Below are 12821 nucleotides of genomic sequence, written 5' to 3'. Positions count from 1 at the left end.
GTCAAAGAAAGCTTTGGTAATAAAGATATAAATTAACCTCCATAGTATTAGTTCACCTGCTCCCTGTCACTTATAAGTCAATGGATGGATGGATAGAAAGATATGTTTCTTATATCTCTTATATTGTTTGTTATGTATTTCAGGCTAACGTTTGTTTTTGGGCAATGTGCTGTACAAGCTTTGGATCTGGTCGACCAGCACTCAGTCACATGTTTGTCATCGCCAAGTGGACGTAAAGCCTTCCAGGTTTGTCTTGCATCTCCTCACATCTTTCTAATGACAGATCGAAATGGCTGTTATGGACTCAAATCTATATACTGTATGTATCACAATATATTATTTGGCATATAAATGAGTGTTTCCCACATATTGCCAATATACTTGTGGCGGTGGGGGCGTTTTCGGGCTTTATCAATATGATGGAATCATACTGTAGTTCGCATAATGATGATGTAGATCTGGGCCGATATTTGATAAGTCAATAGATTGTATTCATTTGACGTCACGTCCGCCTCGTTAACTATGCAAGGCTCGAAGTGATGGGCCAATAAGCGTCTGTTGTTGTAGTGTCAGGACGGCATTTTGTTTTAATCGAAGAAAAATGCCCTATGCTTGTGTTGCTTTAGGCTGTTGCAAACTGTTCAAATCACGAAAAGAATAAACGTTTCTCCAGAGTTCCTTGAGACGTAATCAAGAAGGGTGAAAAAGTGCAAGATTATACGATAGAAGATGAGAAAAAGACCACACACTCTAGTTGAAGAAGGCAGAGTCGAAAGAACGCAAAAGTTTGCAGTGATCACTTCGTTAAAGGTTTGTTTGATATGCTTTTAACGTTTAGTATTTTCTATTGACGTATTAACTTGATATTCTTTGTATGAGTGTTTCGTAAAGCACCAACTTGGCGAGTCTAAATAAAAGAAAGCAAATGTGAGCAAAACCTTGAAGAGTTAAGCTTTTCCCAAAAAGGCAGCAATTGTATATGAAGCTTTCAGCACTTACAATATGTTGACATCTACAGTAATATTTTGATAAAAACGGGAAATCCAAGCGTACTCGTAAACGGCGCGTACAACAAAAGCAAAGCAAACAACAGGGCTGTAGGCCCGAAGTTAAATCATAAAATACAACCTTAACAGAGCAAAAACAATGTATGATTTATCCGGGGGAGTCCATCCATCCATCCTTTTTTTGCCGCTTGTCCCTTTTTGGATTGCGGGGGGTACTGGAGCCTATATCAGCTGCATTCGGTCTTGATACCAATTTCCTTGACCCAGCCACACACAAAGAATTTGTAGGCCTCCATAGTGTTTCAGGTTTCATCTGTTTAGTCGTGTAAAATGATATCTGGAGCACTAGATAGTTTGTCTGGGAACGAGCCTGATGGATTTTTAAAATAAAGTATAGGGAAAGATTATTTTGCATTTTTTTGCTCGTATCTGCTTTTAGTGGTAAGATCTAGGCCCCTTTCGTACTCATATAGGTTGGGGCGGGGGGCGTGGTTGGGGGCGTGGTTAAGAGGGGAGGAGTATATTTACAGCTAGAATTCACCAACTCGAGTATTTCATATATATATATATTTATTTTATTATACATATAAATAAAATAAATACTTGAATTTCAGTGTTCCGGAGGCTATCCATTAGATGGCAGTATTGTCCTGTTTAAGAGTGTCACAACATTGCTGTTTACGGCAGACAAACTGCTTTACGGTAGACGAAAACGTGACTGCTGTTTTTGCGTGTTGTTCCCGTGCTGGAAGGACGTTAATGAAACTGCCTAACAATAAACCCACATAAGAAACCAAGAACTCGCCCTCGATCATTCTACAGTTATAACGTGATTGGGCAGGCACGCTGTTTATATCGTGGGAAAGCGGACGTGAAAATAGACTGTCGCCGCTGTCCCCACTCGGGTCCGCATGGAGCTGGAGGGGGCGTGGCCTCCAGCTCCGGCTGTATTCCGGGACATTTTCGGGAGAAAATTTCTTCCGGGAGGTTTTCGGGAGAGGCGCTGAATTCCGGGAGTCTCCCGGAAAAGTATGCTTCTCTGTGAAGCGCTTTGAGTGTCTAGAAAAGCGCTATTTAAATCTAATCCATTATTATTATTATTATTATTATTATAAGAATCACAATTTTATTCGGCACCCCTACCAACTATTCTAATGTGTTTATGGATCATCTAAAATATTACTTCTGATTCCTATTCCCCTTTAAATACACTTCACTCTCTTTACATAAATTGTATGCTTGTATTTCTTTATTACTTACAATAATCCATACTACACAAGGGTTCATTATTATTTGATCTAAATACACTACATGCTTAAAATAGCATTTATTGTGTTCCCAGTCATATTGATTGTTTGAAATCATATGCAAAGTGAAACAGCTTGCAGTCAGCATTAGAAATTATTTGCGAATGAGCTATGAATAACATAAATGATAAAAGGAAAGAACATTGTACCAAGGATGTCATGAAATGCAGTCTAGCATATGCAAATATTGTCACAGTTAGTAATGAGAAAAATATGTGCAAATATTGTTCCAGCAGATAAAGCACAGAAATAATAATGTCTAAAAATGTGTGTTGTGTGTTTTGAAGAGGTCCCAAATGTTACTATTTGAAAGCAAACAGACAAACAACTGCATTATTACCCAACAGTTTTTCATAATTTTGGATTATTATTGATATTAGTACTCTGTGACAAATAACTATAACCTAGACACAGACATACAGTGCTCAGAAGAGAAAACAATGCATTAGCAAAGAAGATAATAAAAAAATAAAATAATGTTGAGGTCATTGTAACCCAAAGTTCCTGGAAACGCCTTCAGGCTCCTAAAATAACACACTAAATGGGGCGAACTGTAAAATACAATGCAGCTAAATAAAGAAATATGCTCTGTTTTTTTGGAGTCGTTTATTAAAGTTGTTTTTGGCCTTTTCATGTTTACTCGCCATCTCAGGACTGTTTGACCACTGACACTCACGTCTTCCGGTGAGAAAAAGGTTTTTGTTGTTTTACTCCTCACAAGTTGTCCGCCTGTGCTTTCACAATTTGGATTCCTTCTTCAGTCTCTAAAGCCAACAACATTGCAGGCCCTTAAATGGTAAATGGGTTATACTTGTATAGAGCTTTTCTACCTCCAAGGTACTCAAAGCGCTTTGACACTATTTCCACATTCATCCATTCACACACTGATGGCAGGAGCTGCCATGCAAGGCCCTAACCACGACCCATCAGGAGCAAGGGTGAAGTGTCTTGCTCAAGGACACAACGGACATGACGAGGTTGGTAGAAGGTGGGGATCGAACCAGGAACCCTCAGGTTGCTGACACGGCCACTCTCCCAACCGCGCTACGCCGTTCTTAACTAATCATTTGAACGTGTTATAAACATACTAATGTATGTACTGTATAGTGTATTATCACCAATATAGTGTATTATCAGGAGCTATGATAGTGCACTTGCAGAACACGAATGATGAACTTGAAATTTCTTGTTCTTCTCTAAGTAATTAATTTATTTCATCCTTAGTAAGGATGTGCTGATTGATCAACCACCGATCAGTATCGGGTGATTTTTGTAAATAAGTATGTAATCGCCATTACTGATTATTGCCTTTTAATGCTGATTATAAACGCTGATCCCCTCTGGCTGACAATGTTGTTTTTTTAGTCTTCCGGCTAACAAGCAGCTAGCAGCTAGTTATGTGTCTCCACAAACATATCAGAGCTGCCAAGCCTCACACTTTGAGCGTCATGCAATTCAACCCATTCTCACGCCACACTTGACATTTCTTGCACTGATATTTCCTCATTCTATATTCTCTATTTATTTTTTTCATAATAATAAACATTTTTCCTTGCGGCTTGCTGTAGTTGGAGTAACTTTGATTGACTGATCGAAATACATACGTTTGCAGAGCTTTATAAAGCCAACTTTGTTCCACTGTTGTCCATAATTCAGGGAGGTTTTGATCGCTGGTCCTTACTTAATATATCTACAGTGGCTCGTGCCAACTCTTCTTAAAATGAATGTACTTTCGCGATTTTCCTATCTGTTCCAGTGTATACCACTTTTTCTCTCTCAGTCCTTTTGTAAATTAGATAGTCAGATTTTAGACTATATTTGGAATAAAAAGACGCACAGGTTACATAAACAATATTTGCAGAGACCTAAAATGGACCTAAATTAGCACTACCAAACTTGAGATTTTACTACTGGGCCACCAACATTAGGATTCTTAAATACTCGCTGTAATATGAAGCATTTGACCCCCTTCTGTTATGGCTGCATATGGTGGTTAACTCAACTAAACAAGTATCTTTACCATGAATTGATTAACGTGGACCCCGACTTAAACAAGTTGAAAAACTTATTCGGGTGTTACCATTTAGTGGTCAATTGTATGGAATATGTACTGTACTGTGCAATCTACTAATAAAAGTTTCAATCAATCAATCAATCAATCAATCAATCAATCTTTAACGGCTCTGGTTCACTCTCCCATCCACTTTTCAATGTTCGCTTTTACAAAAAATCAGATCGTAAAAACCTCATTTAGAATTTAGGCTCAGTTTTAGCGCTATTTTGGCTTACAGACAATTTCTAGTCTTGCACCCATCACTGCTAACCATGCTTTCCCTCCCTCTCTTGTGGATAGTGCCTTTTTAAGATGGTCAAGTCTGAGGATTTGATTGATTGATTGAGACTTTTATTAGTAGGTTGCACAGTGAAGTACATATTCCGTACAATTGGCCACTAAATGGTAACACCCGAATAAGTTTTTCAACTTGTTTAAGTCGGGGTCCACTTAAATTGATTCATGATACAGATATATACTATCAGATATATACTATCATCATAATACAGTCATCACACAAGATAATCACATTGAATTATTTACATTATTTACAATCAGGGGTGTGGAGGGGGGTGGGGGGGGTAGGATATGGACAGCAAGTAGTGGACATAGAGAGAGAGAGAGAGAGAGAGAGAGAGAGAGAGAGAGAGAGAGAGAGAGAGAGAGAGAGAGAGAGAGAGAGAGAGAGAGAGAGAGAGAGAGAGAGATCAGAAGGCATAAGAAAAAGTATCTGCATTTGATTGTTTACATTTGATTATTAGTAATCCGGGGAGGGTGTTAGTTTAGGGTTGTAGCTGCCTGGAGGTGAACTTTTATTGCGGTTTTGAAGGAAGATAGAGATGCCCTTTCTTTTATACCTGTTGGGAGCGCATTCCACATTGATGTGGCATAGAAAGAGAATGAGTTAAGACCTTTGTTAGTTCGGAATCTGGGTTTAACGTGGTTAGTGGAGCTCCCCCTGGGAGCGTTAAAGATTTATACATAGAAAACCCTTTTGCCTCCTTCCAGCAACTGTGTGATACATTTTCACTCCCTAATCAACACTTTTACAGATATCTACAGATCCACAGTTTTGTTCGTAATACTTTCCCCAGGTTCCCAGATTTACCGACTGGCACAGTTTTAGACGTGTTTCTGACACCGCTTCCAACATTAAAACAATCAATTACACGTATTTATAACCACATTTTTCTTTTACACCCTGAGTCTCTTAATTCAATTAGGTCACTTTTGGATGAGGAGTTAGGAGTGACCCTGTCTGAGGAGAGCTGGATTTTAAGTAGAGTTCATAAGTCATCTATTGGTGCTAGACACAGCCATATTCATTGTAAGCTAATAAATTGTACTTATTATACCACGGTAAGACTGGCTAAGATGTATGATGGAATATCAGTATTATTTTCCCAGCTAACTTAAAGGCCTACTGAAATGAATTTTTTTTATTTAAACGGGGATAGCAGATCTATTCTATGTGTCATACTTGATCATTTCGCGATATTGCCATATTTTTGCTGAAAGGATTTAGTATAGAACAACGACGATAAAGATTGCAACTTTTGGTATCTGATAAAAAAAAGGCTTGCACCTACCGGAAGTAGCGTGACGTGGTCAGTTGAACATATACGCAAAGTTCCCTATTGTTTACAATGATGGCCGCATGAAGTGAGAGAGATTCGGACCGAGAAAGCGACAATTTCCCCATTAATTTGAGCGAGGATGAAAGATTTGTGGATGAGTAAAGTGCAAGTGAAGGACTAGTGGGGAGTTGAAGCTATTCAGATAGGGAAGATGCTGTGAGAGCCGGGGGTGACCTGATATTCAGCTGGGAATGACTACAACAGTAAATAAACACAAGACATATATATACTCTATTAGCCACAACACAACCAGGCTTATATTTAATATGCCACAAATTAATCCTGCATAAAAACACCTGCGTGTTTGTTATGCTAGCTCCTAGCTCCTCTGCTAGCTCCTAGCTCCATAGAACACGCCAATACAATTCAAACACCTGATCAACACACACAATCACTCAGCCCAAAAGACCGTTTACCTAACCCAAGGTTCATAAAGCTTATATATTTTTAAAAAGTTACGTACGTGACGCGCACATACGGTCAAGTTATCGAATGTTTAGCAGCCAAGGCTGCATACTCACGGTACCTGATATTCAGCTGGGAATGACTACAACAGTAAATAAACACAAGACATATATATACTCTATTAGCCACAACACAACCAGGCTTATATTTAATATGCCACAAATTAATCCTGCATAATAACACCTGCGTGTTTGTTATGCTAGCTCCTAGCTCCTCTGCTAGCTCCTAGCTCCATAGAACACGCCAATACAATTCAAACACCCGATCAACACACACAATCACTCAGCCCAAAAGACCGTTCACCTAACCCAAGGTTCATAAAGCTTATATATTTTTAAAAAGTTACGTACGTGACGCGCACTTACGGTACGGTACGTGTTATGCTAGCTCCTAGCTCCTCTGCTAGCTCCTAGCTCCATAGAACACGCCAATACAATTCAAACACATGATCAACACACACAATCACTCAGCCCAAAAGACCGTTCACCTAACCCAAGGTTCATAAAGCTTATATATTTTAAAAAAGTTACGTACATACGCAAAAAAAAGCCAAAGCTGCATACTCACAGTAGCACGTCTGCGTCTTTGTCATCCAAATCAAAGTAATCCTGGTAAGAGTCTGTGTTGTCCCAGTTCTCTACAGGCGTCTGTGTATCCAAATCAAAAGTCCTCCTGGTTAGAGTCTCTGTTATCCGAGTTCTTCCATCTTGACTGCATCTTTCGGGAATGTAAACAAAGAAGCGCCGGCTGTGTACTGTTGTGGCTGACTACGTTCGAAAAATACGTCCATTTCGCACCGACAACTTTCTTCTTTGCTTGCTTGGCTTCCTTCTCCATAATGCAATGAACATGATTGAAACAGATTCACGAACACAGATGTCCAGAATACTGTGGAATTATGAAATGAAAACAGAGCGTTTTCGTATCGGCTTCAATGTGGAAGGCATACCCGTGTTCGTCGGGCTACGTCACGCGCATACGTCATCCTCAGAGGCGTTTCGAACCGGAAGTTTAGCGGCAAATTTAAAATGTCACTTTATAAGTTAACCCGGCCGTATTGGCATGTGTTATAATGTTAATATTTCATCATTGATATATAAACTATCAGACTGCGTGGTCGGTAGTAGTGGGTTTCAGTAGGCCTTTAATACATATGTTTTGGCTCTGCCCATCCCTGTGCAGTTTTTAGACTGAAACTTTTAATACTTTGTCTTTGGTAATTGGCGAAAAGATCGAACCGAATCCTCTAAGCCAGGGTCGCCCATTAGGTCGTTCGCGAACTACCGGTCGATCGCGGAGGGTATGTCAGTCAATCGCTAGCAAGGCATTAAAAAAATAGACCTAAAATTTATCGATCATCAATCTTCACTATGACGCCATTGTCACTTGATTGACATTCACGGCACCCAAGGATCTTGTGAGATGACGCTGGCTTCCCGCGAGCTCTGTATTAAGAAAAATACGACCGGCAGGAAGGCAAGAAACACTTTTTATTTTAACATTTTCTTGCTCTGTACCTGGTGTCAAAGCCTAAAGACCGACTGCACAGTTACTGTCTTCACAAGAAAAGTGCTGCTTAATCCTGCCTGCGCGAACAAAAAAAGAGTCTCAGAAAGCTAGCGCACACAAGCGAGCAAGCTACGGAGTTTGCTGTCAATGTATTTCTTGTAAAATGTATAAAAACGAGTATGGAAGCTGGACAAATAAGATGCCAAAAACCAACCACCATTGGACAGAAAGCAGGACTTATTTTCTTCTTCTTTTTCATTCAAAAATGTGGAAGTTATCAGCACTACTGTGAATCCTGTCTGATTCCAATCGATGCAAGTAAAACACAAACTATATATATGTATATACACTATAATGCCAAAAGTATTTTGCCACCCATCCAAATGATGAGAATCAGGTGTCTTAATCACTTGGCCCGGCCACAGGTGTATAAAATCAAGCACTTAGGCATGGAGACTGTTTCTACAAACATTTGTGAAAGAATGGGCCGCTCTCAGGAGCTCAGTGATTTCCAGCGTGGAACTGTCATAGGATGCTACCTGTGGAACAAATCCGGTCGTGAAATTTCCTAGCTCCTTAATATTCCAAAATCAACTGTTGGCTTAATTATAAGAAAATGGAAGAGTGGTAGGCCACGTAAACTGACAGAGAGGGGTCAGCGGATGCTGAAACGCATAGTGCAAAGACTTTCTGCACAGTCAGTTGCTATAGAGCTCCAAACTTCATGTGACCTTCCAATTAGCCCACGTACAGTACGCAGAGAGCTTCATGGAATGGGTTTCCACGGCCGAGCAGCTGCATCTAAGCCATACATCACCAAGTCCAATGCAAAGCGTCGGATGCAGTGATGTAAAGCACTGGACTCTAGAGCACTGGAGATGGGTTCTCTGGAGTGACGAATCACGCTTTTCCATCTGGCAATCTGATGGACGAGTCTGGGTTTGGAGGTTGCCAGGAGAACGGTACATTTCGGACTGTATTGTGCCGAGTGTGAAATTTGGTGGAGGAGGAATTATGGTGTGGGGTTGTTTTTCCGGAGTTGGGCTTGGCCCCTTAGTTCCAGTGAAATGAACTTTGAATGTTCTAGGATACCAAAACATTTTGGACAATTCCATGCTCCCAAACTTGTGGGAACAGTTTGGAGCCGGCTCCTTCCTCTTCCAACATGACTGTGCACCAGTGCACAAAGCAAGGTCCATAAAGACATGGAGGACAGAGTCTGGTGTGGATGAACTTGACTGGCCTGCACAGAGTCCTGACCTGAACCCGATAGAACACCTTTGGGATGAATTAGAACGGAGACTGAGAGCCAGGCCTTCTCGACCAACCTCGCTTTTGGAAGAATGGTCGAAAATTCCTATAAACACACTCCGCAACCTTGTGGACAGCCTTCCCAGAAGAGTTGAAGCTATAATAGCTGCAAAAGGTGGACCGACGTCATATTGAACCCTGTGGGTTAGGAATGGGATGGCACTTCAAGTTCATATGTGAGTCAAGGCATGTGGCCAAATACTTTTGGCAATATAATGTACGTATATATATATGTACTGTTAATGTGTATGTATATATATATATATATATATATATATATATATATATATATATATGTATATATATATATATATATATATATATATATATATATATATATATACGTGTGTTTATGTATGTATGTATGAAGATGAGGTAAATCACCTCGACTTGGTCATTTGAAAAGTAGCTCACCTGCTGAAAAAGTGTGGGTACCCCTGCTCTAAGCGGACTATTCGGGGTAGCCCCTCTGTCATCTGGTCTTAGTAAATCTATAGTGGAATTTCTGACCTTTGAACTATATTTTGTGTCTGTCAAGAATGTCTGCTCGTTTCATTCTTTTCTATTCTAAACCATTGAAGGACCGGATGTAAGTCAAAGTTGAATATGGAGTCGGTCTGACCATTCTACAAAATGTTTTGATTGTCTATAATGACTAAGGGATTCAAGGATGTTGCAGAACAAACAGGTCGAAAACAACATGACCTTGACGCATAAAGGAAACAGATAAAATGGCCAAGTGACAAGGGCTATGGTTGATTGCTTGATTTTAGGAGTTCCCTGGAGGACGTTTGTCTGTCTGCATGGGCAACTCAATCCAACTTTGTACTTTTCGTCATGGGTAAATAAAGCTTTTGTACTGAACTCACTTTTGTTGCTGTTTAAGCTTCGGACAATCCACTACAAATCCAAAATGAACATGGAAGCATTTTCTATTTTGTTGGCTAGAAGACTCATTTTGTTGAATTGTAAGGTATCAGCGCCTCTTTGCCACACCCGCTGGTTTAAAGCTGTTCTTTATTTTTTCAAACAGGAGAAGATAAGGCTGACATTGAATGACTGTTCTGTGAAGTTTCAGGAAGTATGGGGTGTTTTCCTAAAATATGTCAAATAGATTGATCTCAAATTTAACCCCGTTTAAGAAGTAATTGAAATGTAGATGATTGAGAAGCCTTTTGTCTGCCTTTTTGGATTGCTGCGCCATGTTGGGGACATTCAGGAGTTCAGTTGTCTGTGGTTTAATGTCAATACATGCCGATACTTTTTTGACTGATGCATTTTTTTTCTTTCTTTTTTTAATGGGTTACTTCTTTATCACCAGAGGACAAAGCTAGTTTTAAAGTTGAACTGCACTTTTTTTTTGGAATTTTGCCTATGTTCACAATGAGAGACAAGAAGACAAAAAGTTTTTTTTGTTGCATTCTAACATGTAAAAATCAGCTCGTTCTAGATAGCCAACAATACAGCTATTGGGAGCAATCAATTCTACCTCTAAATCACTTTAAATATGCATCAAGTGTTAGCCCGCATTTCATATTTTGTTTGTACACAGCTAGCTATACAGCGTATGCTGTCTGTCATAATACACTCATGACGTGCTGCATGCATCATGATCAATATAAAGTGTGACTCACTCGATGGACAGTTGTCGTTTTGGTTCAGCTGGCCGGGGACGTTTTTCTGATTTATTTGGGGTAAGCACGTCTTTTATGTCGAAAAACCTTGTCTCCAAATTCCACGTTTGCAGCTTTGAGTCATTTTCACCTCACTATCGGCTTCCGTCTGCACCAACGTTTCACCCTCTTCTTCGTGCTGGCTTCTCGAAGCAGCAGCAGTTCATCCTGCATCATCAGCTTCAAATATATACAGTTGTGAATCCTCATTTGTCCAAAACTAGTTGTCTTGGTTGTTTGTTACCAAGTCTGCCATAATTGGAACACACACGGAAGTAGGAACACACATTGACAGACGTGCGCTGCTATGGAAACAGAAATCAATGCGCTGAAGAAGTCAGTTCCGGCATTGATTAAAATGATCAAAGTACGGTAAAAAAATATTGATCATTTACATATTGTTATGAACATCTGTGTTACTACATCATATATACTGTATATACTTACAGTGTGTAAACAAAATGTTGATGGAGGGTTTTGAAGTTGTTTTAGAGGGCTTTAAAGGTTACAACGGTGACTCTCATTAGCCCAGTGGTTCTCAAACGTTTTTTGTCATCCCCCACTTTGGACAAGGGGGAGTTTTCAAGCCCCACCTGCCCCCATCGCCCCAACAGAACGCTAATGCCAAGCTTAACATTTTCAAATTTATTGAACATCAAGTAACATCAAGTTGTATACATTCAAACTCAATTACATAAAATAACATCAAGTTCAATAATAAATAAAATAACTGTGCAGCTGTGGTATAACTTGCATCAAGTTCAATATCAAATAAAATAACTTGCATCAAGTTCAATAATAAATAAAACAAAAGTGTTATAACTTGCATCAAGTTCAATAATAAATCAAAAAAAGTGTTATAACTTGCATCAAGTTCAATAATAAATCAAATAAAAGTGTTATAACTTGCATCAAGTTCAATAATAAATAAAATAACTTGCATCAAGTTCAATCATAAATAAAACAAAAGTGTTATAACTTGCATCAAGTTCAATAATAAATTTAAAAAAGTGTTATAACTTGCATCAAGTTCAATAATAAATAAATAAGTGTTATAACTTGCATCAAGTTTAATAATAAATCAAATAAAAGTGTTATAACTTGCATCAAGTTCAATAATAAATCAAATAACTTGCATCAAGTTCATTAATAAATCAAATAAAAGTGCCACTTTGCAAAAAAAAAAGGAGGAGTTACGCATTTGGCAAGACAGGGGAAGTGAACATGAGTTTTACAGTACTCCAGCATTAGTGGCTGCAATGAGCCTGTTTTGCACTGCACAGCTTTTCAAATCGGGGTTGCAGGCTTGACACTGCCACTTTTAAAACCTCATTGAGTTCGGGGCTGAGCTGTCTTGACGCGAGTGCTTCCCGGTGAATGACACACAGTGTGTCCAATGCGCATTTGGCGCAACCCTCTTTATTAGAGCCTGCAGCCCGTTTCTTGATTTTGCCATGGTCTGTGCGCCATCAGAGCAAAAGCCCACACAGTTGTCCCATTTAAGGTCGTGTTCTTTGAGGAAACTGTCCATTATCTTGAACAGCTCATCAGCAGTGGCTCTATTTTTTATGTATTTGCAAAACAGCAAATCCTCGCACAGTGACTCGCCATTCACAAAGCTTCCGCTTAGCCCCGCCCCCATTAGTTACTGTTGCTATGTCTGTCAAACTTTCGCTCCTACCTAGAAATGTAAAGCCTACAGGAAAAATAAGTAATTTACATTTATTTATATAGCGGATTTCACAGACAGAATCACAAAGTGATTTACAGTGTGTATAGAAAATGAAAGCATAGTAAAAAAAATAAAAATCTAAGAATATAATTAAAAAAAAAAAAAAATTAAAGTTAAATTTCCTCCC

The 12821-nt window shown here is 39.2% G+C and overlaps 1 protein-coding gene across 4 annotated transcripts in view; it reads left to right on the top strand.

Moving 5' to 3' along the window:
• zswim7 (zinc finger, SWIM-type containing 7) overlaps window positions 1-12821 on the top strand; it is a 65345-nt gene that overhangs the window by 6272 nt on the left and 46252 nt on the right. For all 4 annotated transcript variants that reach the window (XM_062048210.1, XM_062048212.1, XM_062048214.1 and 1 more), the window contains exon 3: window positions 144-246. In XM_062048210.1, the coding sequence (XP_061904194.1) occupies window positions 144-246 (103 nt within the window). The remainder of the gene's footprint in view (window positions 1-143; window positions 247-12821) is intronic.

The sequence above is a fragment of the Entelurus aequoreus genome, linkage group LG05 (assembly GCF_033978785.1).
Source record: "Entelurus aequoreus isolate RoL-2023_Sb linkage group LG05, RoL_Eaeq_v1.1, whole genome shotgun sequence".
Taxonomy (NCBI): Eukaryota; Metazoa; Chordata; class Actinopteri; order Syngnathiformes; family Syngnathidae; genus Entelurus; species Entelurus aequoreus.
Note: the sequence above shows the minus strand (reverse complement) of the source record. Positions and strands in the feature narration are given on the sequence as shown.